The sequence below is a fragment of the Somniosus microcephalus genome, chromosome 23, assembly GCF_052327205.1.
Source record: "Somniosus microcephalus isolate GS21.2 chromosome 23, FLI_Smic_1.0, whole genome shotgun sequence".
NCBI lineage: Eukaryota > Metazoa > Chordata > Chondrichthyes > Squaliformes > Somniosidae > Somniosus > Somniosus microcephalus.
The window spans coordinates 8,875,300-8,900,185 of record NC_141009.1 but is presented as its reverse complement, the minus strand read 5'-3'; the positions used below and the strand labels follow the sequence as shown (position 1 = coordinate 8,900,185).

Here is a 24,886-nt window from a genome sequence, read left to right as displayed (position 1 = left end):
CGTATGGCCTCCACCTGGAGCTGGGAAGTGCCAAGCAGTGAGAGACCCTTTCTGGGAGGCCTACAAAATACAAGCCCTCAAACACCCAAAACACCACCTAGGAGGAGAGGCAGACCAACACAGGAAGGGGAAATAAGTCAACGCCAGCACTCACCCAGGAGTGTGGCTGCTATGGATTTTCAGGATGTGAAAAATATATTGGCCCAGAAATTCGGGTCGGGGGCTTCCCGCAGGTGCAAGCCCCTGACCTGCACTTACCTTGCGCACCGGCAGTTGAGCTGTAGGGCCCCGTGGAATTCCGCTCCGGGGCCTGGCCCAGATGCCGGCGTGCAGTGCTTGCGTGTCCCAGGGGCGTAGTTAGTGCGATGCGTCCCCTGGGATCACATGGGCCATGGGCAGCCAATCGGCGCAGGGAAAAGCCCATTCATAAGTAGTGACAGGAAGACCTGTCAAAACTTATAAATACTACGGCCCCAAAATAGTAGTAAACCTTCAAATAAATTTTTAAAAATCATCACACTTTTTAAATAAACTATAAATTACATTAAATAACTATTTTAAACAATAATTTAAATTTTTGAAAAAAATAATTTTATATTCAAACGGGGCTAAAAATAAACTTACCTTGCTTTAAAGTATTTAAAAATAATAAACCTGTGGAAAAAATGTTTTAATTTTAATTAATTGACCACTTACCTTTTAAAATGCAAGCCTTACGCCTGGTTTTTACATTTCTAAAATCTAAAGACTTACCCTCACGGAAAAACCTGTAAAAAAAAAACGTAAGTTCAAAGCGCACGCGCAGACTCCCGCGCGCACGCGTTCGACCTCTGAACCCCTTCGTTCAGAGGAACGGAAGTGCCGGTTTCCCGCGCATGCGCAGTGCATGCAAGAAACCGGCACTTCCATCGGGTCCACGCGTGAGTACCCCGTGCGTACTCACCCGTGGAGACCCGAATTTCTGCTTTAGTTTGTGCTTAAATGCTCCTATACGGCTCCCCAGCCATTCAGTGGGGAAATACATCACCTGAAGTGGTACTGAGCCATATAGATCCAAGGTTCAATCATTGATCTGTTCGGAGGTAATTGATCTCAGCCCAGGTGACAATAGGTGTGCTATGATCGACCTCTGCACCTCCGCAAAGGGGCAGAAATAAAATCAGCCATAGATATTGCTCTTGATTGTTATACCAGCAATCCTGCTGGTAAATACATGTTGGATGAGCGCAGGAATGACCCCTGCTGTGATGCCCTCCATCCATGTGAATGACATCTTAATTCGGCTGTCAATACATAAATATTTAAAAAGTTCCTAAACTATTAAAACTAGCATCCAATCTTGAAAGACTTTCCATCAAATATGTTTTAAGATATGGCTTTCTATAAACTATTTCAAATACAATTAACATATCTTTATAGTGCAACTCATTAAATAATTCAGTTCAAATATATTTAATCCTTAGTCTAAACAAAAATATCACAGTGTGATTAAAATCATATATTTTCTGTAGAAGTTATTGATGTATCTAAAATATTCCGCTGTCTCTAGTTTAAACTAACTAGTGGATTGACTGTGCCTAAGATATTGATAACCAAAATCTGGAAAACTCAGGAACATTCCATGCTTGGATCAGGATTTCACTTTGGAATGTTATATTTGGACCTGATATTATATACAATAAGAGTGAATTGGAAGTGGTTTGGTACATAGGAATTCTAGGCTTGTATCACCATTTTGTATTTAAATGTTTTACTTGGATTAGAAATTCTATACAGTAGGAGTCAATGGGAAGTGGTTTGGTAGACTGGAATTCTATGCTTCAATCAAGGCTATACATTTAAATGATAGCAAAATACTGCGGATGCTGGAAATCCGAAATAACAACAGAAAATGCTGGAAAAACTCAGCAGGCCAGGCAACATCCGTGGAGAGAGAAACAGGGTCAACGTTTCAGGTCGAAGACCCTTCAAGACCCTCAGTCTTGACGAAGGGTCTTCGACCTGAAACATTGACTCTATTTTTCTCTCCACGGATGTTGCCTGGCCTGCTGAGTTTTTCCAGCATTTTCTGCTATACATTTAAATGTTATGCTTGGGTTAGGAGTTCCATACAGTGGGAGTTAACGGGAAGTAGTTTGGTGCACTGGAATTCTATACTTCAATCAGGATTGTGCTTAAGGCAGTGTGAATTAATCTGGTCCTCTTTTTATAGAAAACCAAATGACCTGTAAATTAACTAGAACTTGAAATGAAACTTAGCAAGTCAAATTAAAATCACATTGCCTGGGGTGATGATGCACTCCAGTCCCCGCGGCGCCCACCAGTCTCAGAAGGCCTCAAGTGTGCCGGCGGACACCGCGTGCTCCATCTCCAGTGTGAATTAATCTGGTGTTGCCTCTAGCACAGCTTCAACGAATTCCTGCTACTTAAACCTGAAAATGGTTTTGTTTCTTTTGAAATTATTTTCTTTTTTTACTTTTCTTCAGCATGACTTTTGTTGTTATTGCTCCTTAAGACAAAGAAAGGCAGTGCCTACACCTTTAGAAGAGGTTCTTCTCCACTGCATCCCTTTGATCGACAATTACCTCTCTGAGTGTGATTGGTAAATCATGCCAAATCTGAGAGCAGTTTTGTGCAGTCCCAAATTCTTTTATTTGCAACCTTCAAGAGTGATTGCTAGGAGGAGCCTTTCACCCTGCACCCCCAACCTGGGGTGAATTTCACCCCATTGGCCAATTCCATCAGGGAAGAGGCTTTCATTCCCCCTGTATGCGATGGATCCCAAACCAAGTTTAGAACTAGAACATGTTAAAAATGAGGAGTAAAAGAATTATAGAATAAGTGTCCAAGGAGGCCCATTTGAAGCAGAAAGTATAAATGGGTTCAAAAGATAATTAATACATCTCTAGAAAGAGAAAATAGTAAGGGATATGGTGAAAAGAAGGGTAGGTGAGAATGATCCCTGGGGAAAAAAGGACACGTTGGGCAGGATTTTCATTGGGCCGTGGAGGCAGGACTGGAGGCATGCGGGGGGTTAAAATCGCGAAATCGGGGGGGCACGAACCCATCCCGCCCCCCAACCCGCCTCCATGCCAGTTTCAAAGGAGGCGGATACCCGACCTGTGCTGGGACCCACCTCCCCGAGGCGGGAAGGGGATTAGTGCCAATTAACTGCCTGTTAACAGGTAGTTAACAGGCAGTTTTTAGCCTCATCCCTATTTTTATTCCTGAAGTGTGAGATTCCCGATGGCTCCAAACCACGCCACGTTAGCGAGGCGGCCCGTCGGGCTGAAGGGCTTGGAGGGTTCAAAATGTCCGGTGTTCAGGTGAGTGATGGGTGCATGAGTGCAGAGGTAAGTATGTTCGGTGTGTGTAAAGTGTTTAAAGAAGTTTAATTACCTTTACTTACCTTTACAGCCTTCCTTCCTTCAGGTCTCGGGAGTCCCTCATCTCACCAGCACAGAAAGCAGAATGGCCGCGAGCTGTCAAAAATTGCAGCATTCTGCTTTCTGTTCTGGAGAGATCTCTAAATCAGCCTGAGAGGAAGGAATTAACTTAGTGTACAGATCGTCAGTGTTTGACAGCTCCAAGAGCTGTCAAACGCTGATATTTCATCTGTCAAAAGCTCTTGACAGATGAAATGACAACCTGTGACGTCACCTGTTGCCGGGTGGCCCTTAATTGGCCTGCTGAGCCCGCTGGGCGGGTTCAACAAGGTCAATCAAGTGAAAATCACGTGGGTTGGCCACAACTCGATGGAGGCAGGACTACAACCCCAAAAGTTGTAGTCCCGTCTCCTACACACCTCCATTATCAAAGTCCAGCCCGTTGAATCCAATGGATTTTTTTTATTCCTAAAAATTGCCATGTTATATTTAAGCTCCAAGCATGTATTCCAACACGTTGCAGCACCAAATCCATTGAAAATGGCTTCAGTCACAAGATCAACACTGATGAGCCTGGCCATTAGATCTTAACTCATCTTCCAGAGTGAAAACCTCACATTCCCCCATCACATTAGCTGACAGTCTCTTCGAAGACTCTAATGTTGTTCACCTCCCCTACCCGGCAGACCATTCTAAATGTTGATCACCCTTTACGTGAAGAATAGGCCTTGTTCTAGGATCCTTTTTGGTGGCAAAAACAGGAAGGCAGATTATTACCTGAACGGCAATAGATTGGGAGAAGGGGAAGGGCAACGAGACCTGGGTGTCCTTGTGCACCAGTTGCTGAAGGTAAGCATGTAGGTGCAGCAGGCGGTTAAGAAGGCAAATGGTATGTTGGCTTTCGTAGTGAGAGGATTCGAGTACAGGAGCAAGGATGTCTTGCTGCAGTTGTACAGGGCCTTGGTGAGACCGCACCTTGAGTATTGTGTGCAGTTTTGGTCGCCTTATCTGAGGAAGGATGTTCTTGCCATGGAGGGAGTGCAGCGAAGATTCACCAGACTGATACCTGGGATGGCAGGAATGACGTATGAGGAGAGATTGGGCTTATATTCGCTGGAGTTTAGAAGAATGAGAGGGGATCTCATTGAAACTTATAAAATTCTAACAGGACTAGACAGACTAGATGCAGGAAGGATGTTCCTGATGGTCGGGGAGTCCAGAACCAGGGCTCACAGTCTAAGGATAATGGGTAAGCCATTTAGGACTGAGATGAGGAGGAATTTCTTCACCCAGAGAGTGGTGAACCTGTGGAATTCTCTACCACAAAAGGCAGTTGAGGCCAATTCATTAAATATATTCAAGAAGGAGTTAGATATATTTCTTAAGGCTAAAGGGATCAAAGAATATGGGGAGAAAGCAGGGACAGGGCACTGAAATTGGATGATCAGCCATGATCTCATTAAATGGCAGAGCAGGCTCGAGGGGCCGAATGGCCTACTCCTGCTCCTATCTTCTATGTTTCTATCCTGGCATATCTTGAAACAGTGCTCCAGAGTAGCCTAATCAATATCATTTCATAAATAGTGTACGACCCTTTCAGTCACCTCCTTTCAAGTCTGAAAATCCCTAGATTCTCTAATCTTTCCTCGTAACGCAATCCTTTGCACTAGGATGTGAGGAAAAACTTTTTTACACAGCAAGTGGTGAGGGACCTGGAACTCGCTGTCAACGGAAGTGGTGGAGGCAGAGAGACTCAGGCCCCGATTTTCGGGCAGCTGTCGGGCGGCTTTTCATGCGGCCGTGGTCCGAAAATCGCGGAAAAAGCGGGTCGGGACCACCCCCGCCTGATTCCCCGCCCCGTCCGACTTTCGGACCGCCGTTTCCACGCGCCCCGCTTCAGTCCCGCCCGCCACTGGCGGGACTGCTCGTCGGAGCACTAATCACCAATGATCACCTTGTTAAGGACAATTTTCCGGGGCCGTTGCGACTTTGGGGCTTTTCCCACCTGAAACCCGCCTGCGGGGAACCCCGCCGATGAGAGCTGGCGTGAAAACAGCTGGCTTGCTTGCTTGCAGCAGCAGGTCGCTGAGGGCTGAAGAGATTTAAAGAGGCAGCATTTGCAGGCTGCAGGACCTTGTTGATCAAGGCTTGGGGGAACTATTTGAAACCTTAGGAGCAGCTGCAGAAAGTTGGAGCCTCACACACTTCTTCAGTGTGAGCTCCTGGGAAGCCTCTCTCACCACCCTAACTCAGGACCTCCTCAACCGAGGCATCTGCTAGAAGCATGGGAGGCCTTTGGCACCTTCCCTTCCTGGCATTAGAGGATCTCCAACAGCAGAGGTGGCAGCAGCAGAACCAGGAACAACAGGATGATTACCAGGAGCACCAGGCTGCTGCTCACGCCAGAAGGGGCCAGCGCTTGGAAGTGGCTTGAGAGCACCTTGCTGCGCTTTAGGGGGCCAGTGGGACCTGTTTCTGCACTGGCAGTCCTACTCAGAAGGACTTCCATGAAGATCTGGTTTCTCTGTTCAACAGATGGCCAACGCTCCTCAAGAGATGTCATTCTCTTATGAGCACTCACCATGTTTTCCGTATGCTGGCGAGTTATCTCCTCCATGGAGGTTGCCAACCTTTCCATGGTGCTGCGTTCATGCACCAATGACTCCACAAAGGCTCTGCTCATGGTCGCTATGGACTCCTCCATTCGCTCCACACTCGCAGCGACCCTGGAGACAAAACCTGGCAGAGACTCCTGCATCTGTGCATGGAGATCCATCACCTCTTCTCTTGCGGATGGACCCAGAGGCAGAGGGTCGAGATACAGCGCAGCTGAGCTGAGCTGGCAGAGCCCTGCGCCCTCCGACGAGGACTCTCCACTGCTGTCCCTGTCTCCAGAATCTGCTGAGGCTCACTTGTCAGCTGTGAAACACCAGGTGACAACACTACTCTATGTCCCGAAGGTCCCCCCGAGGTGTGAGTGTCTGCGCTGGTGCTGGGTGCGCTTACTTCTGCTGACGCTGCACCCTCAGAGGTTGGAGCTTCCTCTGAGGAGTCTGGCTGCACAGCCTCTTCCTCCTCCACAGTGAGGATGGGGGCTCTGGATGGTACTGTGGGGGAGTAAAGGAAGGAGTTACAGATGTAATGCCAAGGTTCCTCTGGTGACTCCCAGCGAGTTGGCATCTGCTGACACCTGCATCCATGCAGCATTGGTCTCAGTGGGAGGCCTCTTCCTCCCTGACCTAGGGAAAAGGACCTCCCTGTGGGCCCTAACCCCATCCAATAATGCCTGCAGTGAAGCCTCGTCGAATTTGAAGGCAGCTCGGGGTCTGGCACTGTCCACAGCTGCTGTAGGCTCCTCTGCCATCTTGTATGGTTCATTTGGAAGCCTTCAGAGGATGCAGTGCTTGCCATGGACCTTGAAAGCACCACGAATGATGACATCATACCGTGGGGATTTCTGACTCGATTTAGACAATTAGCAAGGCTTCCCACATGCTGGGAATTAATTGGCCAATTGAGGGAAAATTGCGTGGGGCTGGCTAACACTTTTTTATGTGTGTCAGAAACCCCACATTCGGGGAAATCCGACCATTCCCCACACAAGCCGAAAATCGGGGCCTCAATGTTTTCAAGGGGAGACTGGATAGACACTTGAGGGAAATAAACTTGCAGGGCTATGGGGATAGAGCGGGGGAATGGGACTGACTGGATTGCTCTACAGAGAGCCGGCATGGACTCGATGAGCCGAATGGCCTCATTTTGTGCTGTATGACTCTACGACTAGGGATCAGCCTTGTGTCTTTTCTCTGCACTGTCATGGCTTGAATGTTTCCCTTATGTCTTGGTGACCTGAATTGAACACAGTGCTGAAGGTGAGGTCTGACCAGGACACTGTACAGTTTTAACTTAACCATTTGCCGACTTAAACTAAATTGTCCTAGCAATCCCGTTTAGTATTCTGATTGTGGAGCAGCAACAATAAAGCAGTGATTTGACGCATTAAGTGCCAATCTACCATCACCCCGTGATTCCTTTCCACTTTAGCCATTATTACACCATTAGTATACTTGTGACATCTATTTTTTTTTGTATTGGGTAGTAGCTTGCATGTGTCTGCGTTGAATTTTATCTGCTACTGATTTGTCCATTTGCAGATTTTATCTGTGAAGAGAGAAACAGAGTTAACGTTTCAGGTCGATGACCTTTTGTCAGAACTGGAAAAAAGCAGGAAATGGAACAGATTTTTAAGCAAGTACCTGAAACGTTAACTCTGTTTCTCTCTTCACAGATGCTGCCTGACCTGCTGAGTATCTCCAGCATTTTCTGTTTTTATTTCAGATTTCCAGCATCTGCAGTATTTTCTTTTTGCTGATTTTATCTAATCCCTTGACTGCTTCCACTGATTCATGTGCCCCATAATTCAATATCATATGAAAATTTCACCAATTTTGGGTTTCTGAATCTAAATGGGGGCCTAAAAGCCACCCTTGGGTCACCTCACCTGTTGCTTCCTTGACATCATTTCCCCTAACAAGTACCTGATGCTTTCTTCCCTTGTCAATTCCTCATTTTACATTCCATTCCCACTGCCTTCAGCTTCAGTAGGAAGTCTTTCATGAAGAGTTTTATTGAGGGCATTTAATAAATCTAAGTGCACTACATCATATGGTTTTCCACCATCAACCAGAGATGTTACTTCTTCAAGAAAGTCAAATTTTAGCACACCAGTTTTCTCTTCCTCACAGTTTTTATGTCCCTCTACAGAATGCATCATTGCCAACTATGAAGGCCAGCAGGCAACTTGTAATAATGCAGCCTGGTGCTGTAGTATAAGTTGACTTCCCTTTTAAATGGCCTTTTCCTCCTCCCTGTGAGGACTGCATCATCTCTGCCAGATACGGGGATCAAGGGATATGGGGAGAAAGCAGGGACAGTTTGGATGATCAGCCATGATCTCATTGAATGGCGGAGCAGGCTCGAGGGGCCGAATGGCCTACTCCTGCTCCTATCCTCTATGTTTCTATGATACCTTCTTCCAACATCCTAACTGAGAGATCACCATATCCATTTTTTCACATGGCCCATTAAAATGAGGCCCATCTGCCTGTTCAGCTGAATGCGAAAGATCCCATGGTACTATTCAAAGAAGGGCAGGGAAGCCTTTTGGTATCCAGTTAATATTCTTCCCTCAACCAACGCCAACCAAAACAAATCAACTGGGCATTCATCTTATTTTCTGATTGTGGGGCCTTATGCAAATTGGCATAACAACAGACACTGCACTTCCAAATTGATTCATTGATTGTGAATTGCTTTGGCACATTGATTATGAATTGCTTTCGCAATTGCTCAGATAATAAAGCAGTCACCATCCAGGCATGGGCTAATAAGTGGAAAGGAACATTTGTGCTACACAAGTGGCAGGCAATGACCATCTCCAGTAAGAGAGAGCCTAAACCACCTCGCCTTGACACTCAGTGTCATTATCATCGCAGTGTTCCCTCCCCATCATCATCCTGGGGGGTCTTCACTGATCAGAAACTGAACTGGACTAGCCACCTAAGTATCATAGCTACTAGACCAGGTCAGAGGCTGGATATTCTGCGGTGAGTGGCTCAGCTCCTGTCTCCCCAAAGCCTCTCCACCACCTATAATGCACAAGTCAGGAGTCTGATGGAATATGCTCCACTTATCTGGATGGGTGCAGCTGCAACAATACTCAGGAAGCGACACACCATCCAGGATAAAGCACCCTGCTTCATCGGCAACCCATCCACCACCTTAAACATTCACCCCCTTCTCTACCGGCGCACCATGACTGCAGTGTGCACTATCTACAGGATGCACTGCATCAAGTCAACAAAGCTTCTTCAGCAGCACTTCCCAAACCCATGATTTCCACCACCTGGAAGGACAAGGGCAGCGGGTGCATGGGAACACCATCTCCTCCAGGTTCCCATAGAAGTTACACACCATCCTGACTCAGACATATATTGCCATTCCTTCATTATCACTGGGTCAAAATCGCTGGATCTCACTTCCTAACAGCACTGTGGGAGTCCCTTCACCACATGGACTGCAGCAGTTCAAGATGGCCCACTACCACATTATCGAGGGCAAAAAGAGATGGGCAATAAATGGCGGCTTTGCCAACGATGCCCACATCCCGAGAATGAATAATAAAAACAAAATATCCTAAGGATGTGATCAGATGCTACATAAATGCAAATGTTTTTCTTTCTAAATGCAGAGGTACAATCTTTTAATTAACGAGAAATGATAGTATGCATATTTTCTCTTTAATTAAGAACCCGCTAATGAATTTGCAGGAATGCTAGTTTTGAAACATGCAATTTCTGAGGTTACTATTTCATTAGGGGGTCATTAATTGGGGGGAAAACAGCTATTGTCCTATTTGTTATTTGGGAATCCATCTCCTTGCCCATACACCAATTCATTGCACCATCAGGCTGCCCTGTATTTCAGTCCGTCCTCAAGTAGCATAGGATCGTAGAGCACAGAATGAGGCCATTCGGTCCATCGCGTCTGTGCCGGCTCTTTGAAAGAATATCCGATTAGTCCCACTCCCCCTGTTCTTTCCCCATAGCCCTGCAAATTTCACCTTTTCAAGTATATATTCAATTTCCTTTTGAAAATCACCATTGAATTTGCTTCCACCACCCTTTCAGGCAGCGCATTCCAGATCATAACAACTCACTGTGTAAAAAGAATTCTCCTCACATCCCCCCTAGATTTTTTGCCAATTATCTTAAATCTATGTCCTCTAGTTACCAACCCTCCTGCCAGTGGAAACAATTTCTTACTATCTATCAAAATGCCTCCTTCAAATCTCCCCTTAATCTTCTCTGCCCTAAGGCGAACAATCCCAGCTTCTCCAGTCTCTATAAGGAAATGACTGCACACAAATTGATTCTTCTGTGGCCTACTGTACGTATACTCATCTATCTACAGCTTTTCCAACTCTGATGCATTTTTAACGTCAGACGTTGACCTGGCCATGTCTATAATGTAACCAGATTCATCTTTATGTCTTCGACATTCAGTTGGCTAAAAAAAAAACACACCTCTGGAGTGACTGCTTTTCTGCAGTGGAATTTGAAGAAATGTACTACTTCAAACTTTAAAAAATTAGGACCAGCCAGTCGGCTTGGTAGAATAGGTTGTATTAGGTAAGATAAAAAGTAAAATTAAAGTTAAAATAATGCAAATGGGGAGAGAAAATCTCAGAGGGAGTGGGAGGAAAAGGGTGAAACAAAGAAAGCAGAAGTAAATTGTTTACAATTTTTATTCAAAATTGTGGTTTAATGTTTCTTTTAATGATAGTGTTAATATTAAATTATTGTGAGGGTGCAAGTATAGTTGCGTAGCTTTATTACTTTAATAATGTTTGCTTCAATGTCACAGAGTTAAGCCAGAAGCCTAAAAGTCTGTAGTTTCCCTTAACCTGCCAGTAGCCTAACAGTTAAAAAAATAATCGTGGCCCATGGCTCTGTGCTTTGTAGTATGTTCTTTTTGCCTGCTTCTTGATATTATAAGAGCCATGCCAAAACATTTTTTTTCCTCCTCTGTTTTAATAATAAACGTTGTTTACTCTAGCTCCCTGGAAGTCAAGTGCCTTGTTCCTGGTCCATTTTAATCTTTTTTCCCCCCCAAGTTAATGATGTGTTAACCATTAGCTCTCGAGTTAGCAAGTTTCTCAATTCTACAATTTACTCAATCGCCTGTTGTGATGCGTAGGAAACAAAGATCTGTACAAATGGGATTCTCATCATTATCTATAAATTTGCCACTGACAAATTCCGTAGCTGCCACAGAAATCATGTGTAACAAAGATGGAACAATCCACGACTTCTCCAAACCGCAACAGGCATGGAAACATTGCAGAGGAAACTGGAACGTTTATTTCAAATCCAAACACCACATTATTGTCACGTTTAAATTCCTTAATTCATTGTTTTCACTTGTTTACCAAACATTGGACTGTTGACAATGAACTTTGTTGTTGCAGGGTATACCAGGACCTTCCGGTCCGCCAGGAGCAAAAGGAGTCCCAGGAGAACCAGTAAGTACTTTTATAATTGCTTAATGGGACACCAGCTGCATGAAAAAACATATTTGATAGGGAGAGAGAAGACCCATATATACACACTTAAATAATATGTTTATTTATGTATATATACAGGATGCCCTGGAGAAACTGTACTGTAATACCAGTGAGCAGGTTACCGATTTTTCCATAGCCAAACATATACTTCAGAAACAACAACAGAAAACGCTGGAAAAACTCAGCAGGTCAGGTAGCATCCGTGGAGAGAGAAACGTTTCAGGTCGATGACCCTTCGTCAGAACTGGAAAAAAGGATGAAAGGTCTTCAACCTGAAACGTTAACTCTGTTTCTCTCTCCACGGATGCTGCCTGACCTGCTGAGTTTTTCCAGCATTTTCTGTTGTTATTTCAGATTTCCAACATCGCAGTATTTTGCTAATATTCTTCAGAAACCTCGCTTTAGCAAATGACAGTTAACTCTGCATTTGAATATTTGCATACTTGGGGCTAAGCTTCAGACAGCTGGCATTGGGTAAAAGGTCACGTGCAGGAGAAGTGATATGTGAAGCTTCACCATTTGATAAAGCCAGCAAACAATAACTAAAAGATTAATTAAGAAAGGGAAGATAGATTATGAAAGTAAACTAGCAAAAAATATAAAAACAGATAGCAAGAGTTTCTACAGCTATATAAAAAGAAAAAGGGTGGCTAAAGTGAACGTTGGTCCCTTAGAGGATGAGACCGGGGAACATGGAGATGGCAAAGACGCTGAACAAATATTTTGTATCAGTCTTTACAGTAGAGGACACTAAAAATATCCCAACACTGGACAAACAGGGGGCAATGGGGGGGGAGGAGCTAAACACGATTAAAATCACTAAGGAGATGGTACTCGGTAAAATAATGGGACTTAAGGCGGATAAATCCCCCGGACCTGATGGCCTACATCCTAGGGTCTTGAGAGAAGTGGCGGTAGGGATTGTGGATGCATTGGTGATTATTTTCCAAAACTCCCTGGACTCAGGAAAGGTCCCGGCAGATTGGAAAACTGCTAATGTAACACCCTTATTTAAGAAGGGAAGTAGACAAAAAGCTGGAAACTATAGACCAGTTAGCCTAACATCTGTGGTTGGCAAAATGTTGGAGTCCATTATTAAGGAAACAGTAACAGAGCATTTGGATAAACATAATTTAATAGGACAGAGTCAGCATGGTTTTATGAAGGGGAAGTCATGTTTGACAAATTTGCTCGAATTCTTTGAGGACGTAACATACAGGGTGGATAAAGGGGAACCAGTGGATGTAGTGTATTTGGACTTCCAAAAGGCATTTGACAAGGTTCCACACAAAAGATTACTGATCAAGATAAAAAATCATGGGATTGGGGGTAATATACTGGCATGGGTGGAAGATTGGCTATCTAACAGAAAACAAAGAGTTGGGATAAATGGTTCGTTCTCGGGCTGGCAATCAGTAACCAGTGGTGTTCCGCAGGGGTCAGTGCTGGGACCCCAACTCTTTACAATCTATATTAACAATTTGGAGGAAGGGACCGAGTGCAACATATCCAAGTTTACCAACGATACAAAGATGGGAGGGAAAGCAGTGAGTGAGGAGGACATAAAAAATCTGCAAAAGGACATAGACAGGCTAAGTGAGTGGGCAGAGATTTGGCAGATGGAATATAATATTGGAAAGTGTGAGGTTATGCACTTTGGCAGAAAAAATCAAAGAGCAAGTTATTATCTAAATGGAGAGAAACTGCAAAGTGCTACAGTACAAAGGGATCTGGGGGTCCTGGTGCATGAAACACAGAAGGTTAGTATGCAGGTGCAGCAGGTGATCAGGAAGGCCAATGGAATCTTGGCCAAGAAATTCCCTTGGGTTTGCGCCCATTTAGGGGCGCAAGAGTGGGTTGCGCCGGAAGTTGCGTCGCCGCTGAAATTAGGTGGGCCTTTAAATCGGCGTAAGCCGGTAGCGCTGCGCCGGCACCGATGACGTCATCGGTGTGCGCAGCGCCCCGGTACCGCCCGAAACCATGCCGATCCCCATCTTCAGTAGCGGCCGCCTCTTCCCTGGCGGCCGCTAACAACGTTTTGAAAACCTGGCCGTGCTGCAGCCTTAGAGGCGCTATTTAAAGCGGAGGTGCGGCCGGCCGCTTTTTCGGCGGCCGCCTGCCCGCACCTCCTTCCCCGGCCTCCTCCACACCCCCCCCCGCCCCCCGCGGCATTGCCGGCTGGTTTCCGTGGAGCCCGGCACTTCGCCGTTGTGCCGGGCTCTTTTGCCGGCACTTTCAACGGGGCTCCGGCCGTTGCAGGCACCTCCCCCTTAAGAGAAGGGGGAGGCCTGCAGTACAGCAGCCTGCGGGTGGCGCAGCGGGACCGGCAGCGCTGAAATTCACTTTCAGCACCCCAAGCGGGGCGGGCACACCCTGTACCAGCGCCCGCTTCCGCTTTGGGGCGCTGAAAGTGAATTTGGGGCAGGCACAACTGGCTCGGCGGCGGGCGCTAAATTTCCGGCGCAAACGTGCTGGCGGGGCGTCACCGAATTTATAGGCCCTTGGCTTTTATTGCAAGGGGGATGGAGTATAAAAACAGGGAAGTCTTGCTGCTGTTATACAGGGTATTGGTGAGGCCACACCTGGAATACTGCGTGCAGTTTTGGTTTCCATATTTAAGAAAAGATATACTTGCTCTCGAGGCGGTTCAGAGAAGGTTCACTCGGTTGATTCCGGAGATGAGGGGGTTGACATATGAGGAAAGGTTGAGTAGGTTGGGCCTCTACTCATTGGAGTTCAGAAGAATGAGAGGCGATCTTATCGAAACATATAAGATTGTGAGGGGGCTTGAGCGGGTGGATGCGGTGAGGATGTTTCCACTGATGGGTGAGACTAGAACTAGGGGGCATAATCTTAGAATAAGGGGCTGCCCTTTCAAAACTGAGATGAGGAGAAACTTCTTCACTCAGAGGGTAGTAAATCTATGGAATTTGCTACCCCAGAGAGCTGTGGAAGCTGCAACATTAAATAAATTTAAAACGGAGATAGACAGTTTCCTAGCAGATAAGGGAATTAGGGGTTACGGGGAGAGGGCAGGGAAGTGGACGTGAGTCTAGATTCGGACCAGCCATGATCCTATTGAATGGCGGAGCAGGCCCGAGGGGCCGTATGGCCTACTCCTGCTCCTACTTCTTATGTTCTTATGTTCTTATGTTGAAAATGTGCAGACATTTGGGATCAATGTAGAATGTTTGTGCTCCAGCCATAAATCCTGGAGATCTGGTTGAAGAGCTGGCAACTCAATAGTATTGCTTTGGTCGCAAGTCTTGCACAAGACTGACAGCTGGCCTGTCTCCCTTATGTTGTAGAAAGTGGTTTTTGGGATTGAGTTGCATGACTTTGGGCTGTATGAGTTCACGAGAAAGAAATGGAGTTTCTCTACGGCCTGCCAAAGAGCTACAATATTGAATTACTGAATGAATATGGACTTCACAGAACACAGAAATCTTAGATGATGAAAATAGAGCCAAGCTTGTTTAAGGATTTCCACTCTTTCACCAGTTCTTCCAGTGCCTTCACCACTTGCTTTCCCCAGCACAGATCAGATGTGATTCTCAAGGTGCTAAATGTATGTGAAGAGCATTTGCCCTTATCCTTGCTTCCTGTCAGTTGCCCATCCTCCAACTTCCATCAACTCCATTTAGTTTAAAACTGAACTGCCCACATCCTGTCCTGCACTAAATTCCACTTGCACTTCACTCCTCGCTCGCTGTCTGTCACCCAAAACGTTAAATTTAAAATCTTCATCCCCAGCTTCAGAATTCTCCATGGCATTTCTCCACCCTATTTCTGCAACTTTATACCTCCACATCTTCATTTCCCACTCCTCATTTAAAATCCTCCTCAAAACTCGCCTCCTTGGCCAAGCTTTTGGTCAGCCCTCTTTAACTTCTTTTTCTTTGGTTCGGCATTCATTTTCCTTACACCTCTGTGAGGTGCCTGGGGATTTTTTTTATGTTAAAGACACTATTAAATATAAGTTGCTGATGTTGATAACGGGCAAGCTTTTGGTTCCCTCTCCTAACTCATCCACCATGGCTTGGTCTCTACTTGTTTAATCCTTTTTATCTATACTTTTCTCCCCCTATTAATATTAAAGGCACTGTATAAATACAAGCTCTTGTTGTTGCCAAACTAATGGAGTAGAGATCACGGGCAGTATCATTATCAGTCTTTCTGGCCAGAGTTATTCATATGACCTGCTCAGTACTGAAAATAATACAACATCATTGCCCATTCTCCAGTTAACCTTTAGGCACTGACCTTCAATTTGTGATCATTTTTCACCAAAGAAGCTGTCCAATAATTCTGCCTTATCCATCGAGATGTGGTACATGATGTTGTCCTGCTCAAAAGGAAGGATGGGGAATTCGTACCTGTGCTCTACCCAACAATATGTCTTAATCCAACCTTATTCCTCTACTACTTCAAGGTAGGCATTCCTAGAAGAGGTGTGGCAGTGAACCAAACACTAGTACGATAGCAAAATACTGCAGATGTTGGAAATCCGAAATAACAACAGAAAATGCTGGAAAAACTCAGCAGGTCAGGCAACATCCGTGGAGAGAAATTTGAGTTGACGTTTCGGGTACTACACCTGTTTGAATTTTTCCACCATCCTTACGACCTCTCTGAATAAAATTGCCAATTCAATGCTGTGTGCAGTTATCCTCTGGAGGTTCATACCCACTTGGAACTGGTTAAGATAACGGATGTCCCTTAAGTTAATCGAACAAGCTCAGTTCATGTCAGCTCTGGGATGTGGAATTGAAGAAGCAGCTCTCGCCCCACACTTCCAACTTACTGTCTCAGTACTGTACGTGCTCGCCCACAGCCAGCATACTGTGCTTACAGCATCACATCATGCATTTTTCTCCAATTCACCATATCTCTTGCCATACAGCCAAACAGCCTCCTTTAGTTGAGCTGTGAACAAGCTTGGCATTCAGTCGAAGGTTTGAAGATCATTTTCATGCCTTCTTGACTAAAGAATCTGTGATGCAGCGTCTGAGAGCAAAAAAAAACAGTGAAATACTTCAGTGGTGGTGTCATCCAGTGCAGTACGTTCTCTCTCAACATATACCAAGCTGTGCAGTGTGGTCATTACAACAAACGAACACCGCAAAAGGTGATCATTAAAAACAAAATCTACTGCGTGGGCTCGTTTTAGTAATAGATGCCTGCTTATTGCCCTCTGGTCAGCAATCTGTACCTGAACATTTATCATCAGCGAACACTGTTTAATGTGAGATTCTTCAAAAGCAGATGAAAGCTTAAATTGTGAACAATATTTTAACGCTTTAACTTACTTTTTCAGGGGCCATCTGGACCAGAGGGAATAATTGGGGTGCTGGGGGAGATGGGACTAAAGGTAAAATGAAAACAATCTTACCCTTTTTTTAAAAACTGTTCTTAAAGCATTTTTTCTAAAGTATGTGGCAATGCTGGGAAATTGAATATTTTCTAGCTTTTATATCCAGTATCAGGACAATGCATTGCAGGTCAGATGCAGTGTGAGTTAGATGAATTATTTTGCTCCCTCTATACTGCCTGAACAATGTGTGATAAGCCTACCTCCAGATTAGCACCCAGGACTACGTCAATGTGTCATTCCCGTTTCCCACATTGTCTTGCTTCTAAGACTGAGATTGCTCACTTAAGTGTCATAGTCCAGGCAGTTTGTTCTTCAGACTGAAGTCCATTGGAACTGGCTTGAGACTACCCAAACTAATTTAATTTTAGATTTTTGGACATTTGCCTGGCAGATCAAAAAGAATCCCATCACTTCTGCACTAGATTTCAACCCAGGTCCCAGACCCGAAAGGACAGTGTCTGAAAAACTGTGCCACATAGTGGTGGGGGGGCAGGGGGTGACTTTTGGGATTGGGCATCAAGAGGGCACAGTGGGGGGTACTCGTGGCGCCTGCCCAACGGGACAGTCCAGAGGCTGCAACCACTTTCAGGTTCAGGCCTCGTTAACGTTTTCTCAGCAAGCCGCCAACGCCAAATGGACGCCCCGCTGCAGCTCGGGAAGAAAAATCAGCCGGCGTACTGCACGCAGCCGGCCAGTGGGTGAGGCCTGTTGGGAGGGCAAGCACAAGCCCAGAGCGGGGCGGGGCGAAAACCAGTCGGGCCAGTGTATTTGTGTGAGGCCAGGACCAGCACTCCTCCTTCCGGCCCCACAAAAAAAATCTTTAACCAAAAAAACAGCTTACCTTTTGGGACAGTCCTCCAGCAGTCCCTTTACAGACCGCCAGTTCGGCCTCTCAATGCCTGGAGAAACTGCGACTGGCGTGTGCCGCATTTCTCCTTGAAAGTTGTAATCGGGGTCCTACAACAAAGAGAAACAAGGAGGAACTTGCATTTCTGTAGTGCCTTTAATGACCTCAGGACGTCCCAAAGCATTTTACAGCCAATGAAGAACTTTTTGAAGTGCAGTCACTGTTGTAATGTAGGAACCGCAGCAGCCAATTTGCACACAGCAAGCTCCCACAAACCGCAATGTGATAATGGCCAGATCATCTGTTTTAGCGATATTGATTGAGGGATAAATATTGGCCCAGGATATCGGGGAGAACTCCCCTGCTCTTCTTCGAAATAGTGGCCGTGGGATCTTTTACCTCCACCTGAGAGAGCAGACAGGGCCTCGGTTTAACGTCTCATCCAAAAGACGGCACCTCCGACAGTGCAGCACTCCCTCAGCACTGCACTGGGAGTGTCAGCCTGGATTATGTGCTAATGTCCCCAGAACGGGACTTGAACCCACGACATCAGCTGCAAGAGTGTTACCAACTGAGCCACGGCTGACAACACGCATAGGACCCCGAAGTGCACATCTAAACAGCCTCACGCCTTTGTTTGGCGGGATTGCTAGGTGCCCATTTATAGGCCTGCATGAAAGTTGAATTAGGGGTGCAAATGGGTGCACAAGGCCGCCCCCCCCCCGCCAGACTTTCAACTATTATTCACGTGGGAAACTGACAACCGGCGTTTGAAAGTCTGCCCCATAATCTCTACAAACTCTTATTCCCAAAACACGCCAACAATCCCTGTTCCACTGAATAATGAACAAGTCTCCTGCTAAGATTCTCAGTAGAAATGCGATTGAAGAGTTGGTGCGCACAAGGCACTCCTCTGCATTCTGATCGTAGCGAGCAGAGGAGGAGACACTCTGTTTTTGATGCGTTGCACAGATCAGTTTCAACCTTGGCTTCAGATTATGGCAGTCTCTTTCTACATCAGTCTTCCTCTCAATTGCTCTTCTGGACATCAAACTGGGTCCGGTTGCCACAGATTCCATTTACATTAATGTCATAATATTGGAGATTTTTTACTGACGGCTGTTTCTATTTTTTTTCAATTTTTTTTTCAGGGGATTCCTGGCCCTATTGGTGAGCCTGGGCTCCCAGGTGAACTAGGAGAGAAGGTATATGACTTTCTAATCATTCCTAACTGATTTTCTATGGATAATGGGGGCTTTTGTTTTGAAGGCTGGCTCTCTCATTACAACCCCGTCCAACTGGGCAGTCAGACAGAATAAGCCAGAATTTCTACAGCAGGCTCCATTCTTCCTGTAAAACTTCTTTAGTGGAAAGGGAAGGAGGCGGGCAGAACCTTTCTCACAGTAACCCTCTGTGCACTGAGTTTCCTTTGCAGCAAGTAAAGCATGCACCTGTTTTCTATCAGATAACATCCATGAAGTTGACTTTCTGCAACGGTCCAATTCTGAATGTTATAAAGCAAAATTAGAGAAATATAGAGAGTGCCTCCTTCTTCAGTAGGAATATCCTGTCAGCAATATTTTGAAAATCTGTCATCTTAAATGGGTTTTCTTTTGAAGGCGTTTTCATCCAGGCAGAATTTGCCAGCTCCAAACTTTCTGTTTCCCCCGCCTGCATACTGGCCGCCGGCAAAGTTTACGCTGCACCAGATGTGAAAGCTGCAGCAGCGGAAGCTTTTGCACAACTATTTATCAAACATACTTTTAACTATATGCTTTTTAACACATTTATTCACGGCGATTGCAGTCAGTGCTGCAAGTCCTCGCGTGTGTATACAAACACCGCTTAAAAGCTTTTCACGCTACTTTTCGCTCTGCACTCTTCAAAGGCTCGGTGAGTTAAATTTGCTGATTTGGAATGGCGTAGGAGCAGGAGGAGGCCATTCAGCCCCTCGAGCCTGTTCCGCCGTTCAATGAGATCATGGCTCATCTGTACCTCAACTCAATTTACCCGCCTTTTGTTCCATATCGCTTGATACCCTTGCCTAATTAAAAATCTATTGATCACAGTCTTGAAAATTTCAGTTTACTCAGCATCCACAGCCTTTTGGAGAACAAATTCCAGACTTCGTGATAAACTGATTCCTAATTTCACTCCTGAATGGCCTGGCTAAGAATATGCCCTCTTGTTCTGGATTCTCCCAGCAGTGAAAATAGTTTACTTGTATCTACCCGATCGAGTCCCTTTATCATTTAAAACACCTTGATTAGATCATCCTCAACTTTCTAAACTCAAAGGAATACTAGCCAAGTTTATCCAACCTGACGTCATAATTTAACCTTTTCCGCCCTTGTATAATTCTGGTGAATCTACATTATACCCTTTCCAAGGCCAATATATCTTTCCTGAGGTGCGTTGCCCAAAACTGAACACAGTACTCCAGACGGGGTCTGACCAAGACCCTGTACAACTGAAGCATCGCTTCCTCACTTTTGATATCCAATTCCCTTGAGATAAAGGCCAACATTCCATTAGCATTTTTAATTACTTTTTGTACCTGTGCACCAGCTTTTAGTGAGTTGTATATATGGACACCCAAATCCCTTTGCTCCGCCACAGCTCCTAGTCTCTCGCTGTTAAGAAAGTATTCCCATTGGTCTTTCTCCGATCCGAAGTGGATGACCTCACACTTCCCTACATTGAACCCATCTGCCATAGTTCTGCCTATTCACTTTGTCTGTCCGTGTCCCTTTGTAACTTCATCCTCCCATCCACACAACTTACTAACCTCCTAACTTAGTGTCATGTGCAAACTTGGATATACAACTCTCTCTTCCTTCATCCAAGTCATTCATATATAGGATGAAAAGCTGAGGTCCCAGTACAGATCCCTGGGGAACACCACTTGTTACGTCCTGCCAATCATAGAATGAAGCCTTTATCCCCACTCCCTGTCCTTTACCAGCTAATTACTGATCCATTTCACAAGGTTACCTCCAATTCTGTGCGCTCCCATTTTTGCTAATAATCTCTTATGCGGAACCTCATCAAATGCCTTCTGGAAGTCCATATACACAACATCCATAGACACTCCCCTGTACAAACTCTCATTCATTCGGAATAATGAAAGGAGTTTGAATCTTAACTATATTCCAGTTTTATTTCTATGACATTCAAGGGGGTCATGTGGCCGTTTGGGGAAATTAATTTTCATTGTTCAAATCTGGAAGAGCCGAGCCAGTGTCATTTTAATCATTATGCAAATCACAAAAATAAACACAGTTGTTCTGTCAGTAAGCTGAAGCCGCGATGGAAGAGACCCTAGTTGGTGTTTTTTTCACTTGTTGAAAACCATGAGGACACGTGAGAGGAATACTGTTCAGGGCAGAGTGCATTATCACTGTCCTTGCGCTCGCACTGTTTGTGGGTTGCAACTTGCACAAAGTTGCATTAAAAAATGAGTTGAAATTAAAAATTTTGAAGCACAACCTAAATCCTGCGAGAGATTGTAATTGTTTTTGTGCTAATAATAATGTCAGGTGTCTGACATTCTGACATAAGTATTTCTGAACTGATGGACCAGCTGGTCTTTTCTTGCCCGTCAATGTTGTACGTCCGTATAAATTAAGGTATTAATATTAAATGGATTTTTATTTTTAAATAGTATTTTAATCTTGAGGCAAATCTTCAATGAAGTGGGTATACTTTAAAGCTGATGTACTCCTAGCTTAAACACATCCCAAAAGACTGAATTCACACTGGGCTTACGATATGTTTTCTTTTTATCACTTGACCTGCCCACTATCAAATTCAAAATTAGCAGCAGCAAAAAGGCGCACTTTTAAAGTAATTCCTGTGTTCACATGGCAAGAGGCTTTTGTGAATTCTCTACGCATCATATTAGCAGCACGATGCCTTGCCTCGGAGGAAGGAAGGCCTTTACATCTTGTCCTGCAGCAGGCATCGCTTCTGACAGACGAGCTTCGAGCCAAATTGGCACGGAAGTTGTGGAGAGGTTCTAACACACTGTTCCATCCAGTTCCTCATCACAGGAGACCATCCTCCCCTCTGATTGAACTGGATTTGAACCCAGAGGTGAAAAAAATGTTTTGCCACACCGTTCCGCCAAGTTCTTGACGAGTATCTACAGTACTGTGCTCTAGACTGGCATTGTTGGCAATCAGTTAGACGCCGACAGTCCACTCTGGTGATTGAAAGGAAAGACGAAAAATATTAAATTTAAAAAAAAAAGCTTAATGTGACCCTGGTGATCTGCAAGATTTTATTTATTTTCACATTTGTCATATAACAGTGCTTCTTTGCAAGTCTAGAAAATGCATGTTAGTAAATGTAGAAGACCTGCAGTACAACTCTAAACTGTTCCATGATTGTACTTCTTAAAATCATAGGGAGAACCCGGAATGTAAATTTACCTGATGGCATCCCCAGTTGCTTGCGTTTGTTTTTATTGAGAGTGTAGTTCCTTTTTAAGGGTACTTTGCCCAGCTTAGAAGGTGCGTGATGGCCTGGGTCACCCAGTGCCCTCCGACACCAGCTATTAGAAGGTACACAGAGGAGCTTAAGGTAACTCTTCCTTCCTCTGATATTTCCACTCTCCCTGTGGAAAAATATCCAGCCTGGGGCTGATGCATCTGCATTATCATGTGGAGGATCACCGATACAAACATGCTTCCTATCATTTCTGTGCTGTAAACATCTGTGGATCGGTGGTGGATAGATTCTAAATCAATATACTAAGATCAGTTAGTGTTAGCAACTTCAGATATGTGCATATTAATGGGAACATGGATTTAAACTTTATGGGGGAGAAATTGGGTGAGTAGCGCCACCTGTTAGCGCCTAAAGAGGCAGTCAGTGGCTGTAGCGCCACTGGCTGCGTCTCCCGCGATATTCAGTAGGGGTGCTAATGGTGGCGTTAGGCTTTTGCGCTGCGCCGCCACCGATGACGTCATCGGTGTGCGCAGCGCCCCATTCGTGCCCTGTTCGCGATATTTGGTAGCGAACGCCGCAGTTGCGCCGCTCGCTACCCGCGCCCGGTTCACGGGGCCTTACTGTGCCGGCAGCGGCGCAAGTTAAGGTGGAGGTGCGGGGCGGCCGCTTTTTCGGCGGCCGCCTGCCAGCACCTCCGTCCCCGGCCTCCTAACAACCACCACTCCCCCCCCCCCCCCCCCCCCCGCGGCATTGCCGGCTGTTTCCCGAGAGCCTGGCACTTCTCCTTGGTGCCGGGCTCATTTGCCGGCACTCGCGAGCGGGGATCGCGCTGTTGCAGGCACCTCCCCCTTAACAGTGGGAGGAAGGCCTGCAGTACCGCAGCGTGCCGTGCCGCAGTGTGTGGCGCTGCGGCACATTGCGCTGCGATAATCAGTTTCAGCGCCCTAAGAGGGACGTGGAGCGCCTCGAGCCTCGCCCCGTCTCCCTCGAGCGGCACTGAAACTGAATTTCTGCCGATCGGAATTACTCCGATCGCTGCGCTAAATCCTGCGCTCAGGCGACTTTTGCGCCACTTTGGCGCCCCAACCCAATTCCTAGGCCTATATGTGGCTTCAGAGGACAAAAGGTTTCCCCCTCCACTCCATAGCACAGCGTATTAGCACAATGTTCAAGTATTTAAAAACTGGACACTTTCCAGGGTTACATGTGATGAACTTTTTTCAGAAAAACAACACTATTTTGATTTTTTTCTTTGTCATACAGAGTTTGCTTTTATGACATTTTTGAAAGGGTAAACTTGGAATCTGTTGGAAGTTTGTCAAAGAATTTACCATGTAACATAGTACAGCCTTTAATAGCGTGACACATACCCGCAGGCAAGAAGATCCTGTGAACAATGTCATTTCTCCCTGTTCCTTGAGGCATCGGTGGAATATGTCAAAGATTAATAAATAATCCAATGCAAGATTTTTTTTTTTAAAGTTGCCGGTACCTGATAAAAACATTCTCAGATAAACAACATTTTCTAATACATTTTGTTGCAATCATGTTTTGTCCTAAATTGAATGATGCAAAGGTATTTAAGATTTAGATTTTATGAATTAATATTTTCACTTTGTAGTTTTCACACATGCTCTGATCTACAGGGTGACATTGGACCAACCGGAGGCACAGGTGAACAAGGACTCATGGGTCAAAGGGTAAGTGATTGATTATGTTGCATTTCACTGCTACCTGTGCTCTCAATATGAAACAATATTCCAAAAACGTTCCAGTAGAGTGTCTTGTCTTGTCTCAGTTGAGTCGGCACATGCAGAATAACTGTACTTCGCCAACCTTGTAAGGGGTGAGGTCACTGGGCGAGCGCGACAATGAAATTACTAATTCACATTCTTCAGTTTAGTGTCTAGTGTTATGTGTCTAGTGAGCTTGCTGTTACTGTTTCGTTATCTAACTTGTTCCAGTTGACAATTGTTCGTGGGGAAAAAGCTGAACCTGTGCAAGTCTTTCTTCAGCAGTCGTCTCGTCAGTTTCTGGCTGTTCCCTGTTGTTCCATGCAGGTTGCAGCACACTTTCCATTCTGATTCCAGTTTGTCCATTGATAATGTGATGCATCAGGTGGAGCCTAGTCTCTCCTCCTCCTCTCAAGCATTTCCCACTCTAGAACTTTCAGCATTGCAGTAACGCGATTGGCCTGCGGAAGGCCATCGGGAAAGAAAATCTCTTAATTATTTTATTGTTCAGGATTACGGTTCCACTATGCCATGCTCTGAATTCCTGTTTGACACTCAGACCTCAGGGTAAAGCACTTAGGGCTCGAATTTCCAAGCCCCGTGGAGGCGGGTACCCGACCTGTGCTGGGAGCCGCCTCCCCGAGGCAGGAAGGGGATTAGTACCAATTAACTGCCTGTTAACAGGTAGTTAACAGGCAGTTTTTGGCCTAATCCCTATTTTTAGCCCTGAAGTGTGGGATTCCCGACGGCTCCAAACCACGCCAAGTTAGCGAGGCGGACCGTCGGGCTGAAGGGCTTGGAGGGTTCGAGATGTCCGGTGTTCAGGTGAGTGATGGGTGCATGAGTGCAGAGGTAAGTGTGTTTGGTGTGTGTAAAGTGTTTAAATAAGTTTTACTTACCTTTACTTACTAATGCAGGCTTCCTTCCTTCAGGTCTCGGGTGTCCCTCATCTCAGCGGCACAGAAAGCA

General features: G+C 45.4%; 1 protein-coding gene across 1 annotated transcript in view; it reads left to right on the top strand.

Annotated features, from left to right (window-relative positions):
- LOC147101631 (uncharacterized) overlaps positions 1–24,886 on the top strand; it is a 688,387-nt gene that overhangs the window by 540,376 nt on the left and 123,125 nt on the right. Inside the window, 4 exon segments of the mRNA XM_085965351.1 lie at positions 11,416–11,469; positions 16,829–16,882; positions 18,884–18,937; positions 23,831–23,884. Coding sequence (XP_085821477.1) covers positions 11,416–11,469; positions 16,829–16,882; positions 18,884–18,937; positions 23,831–23,884 — 216 coding nt within the window.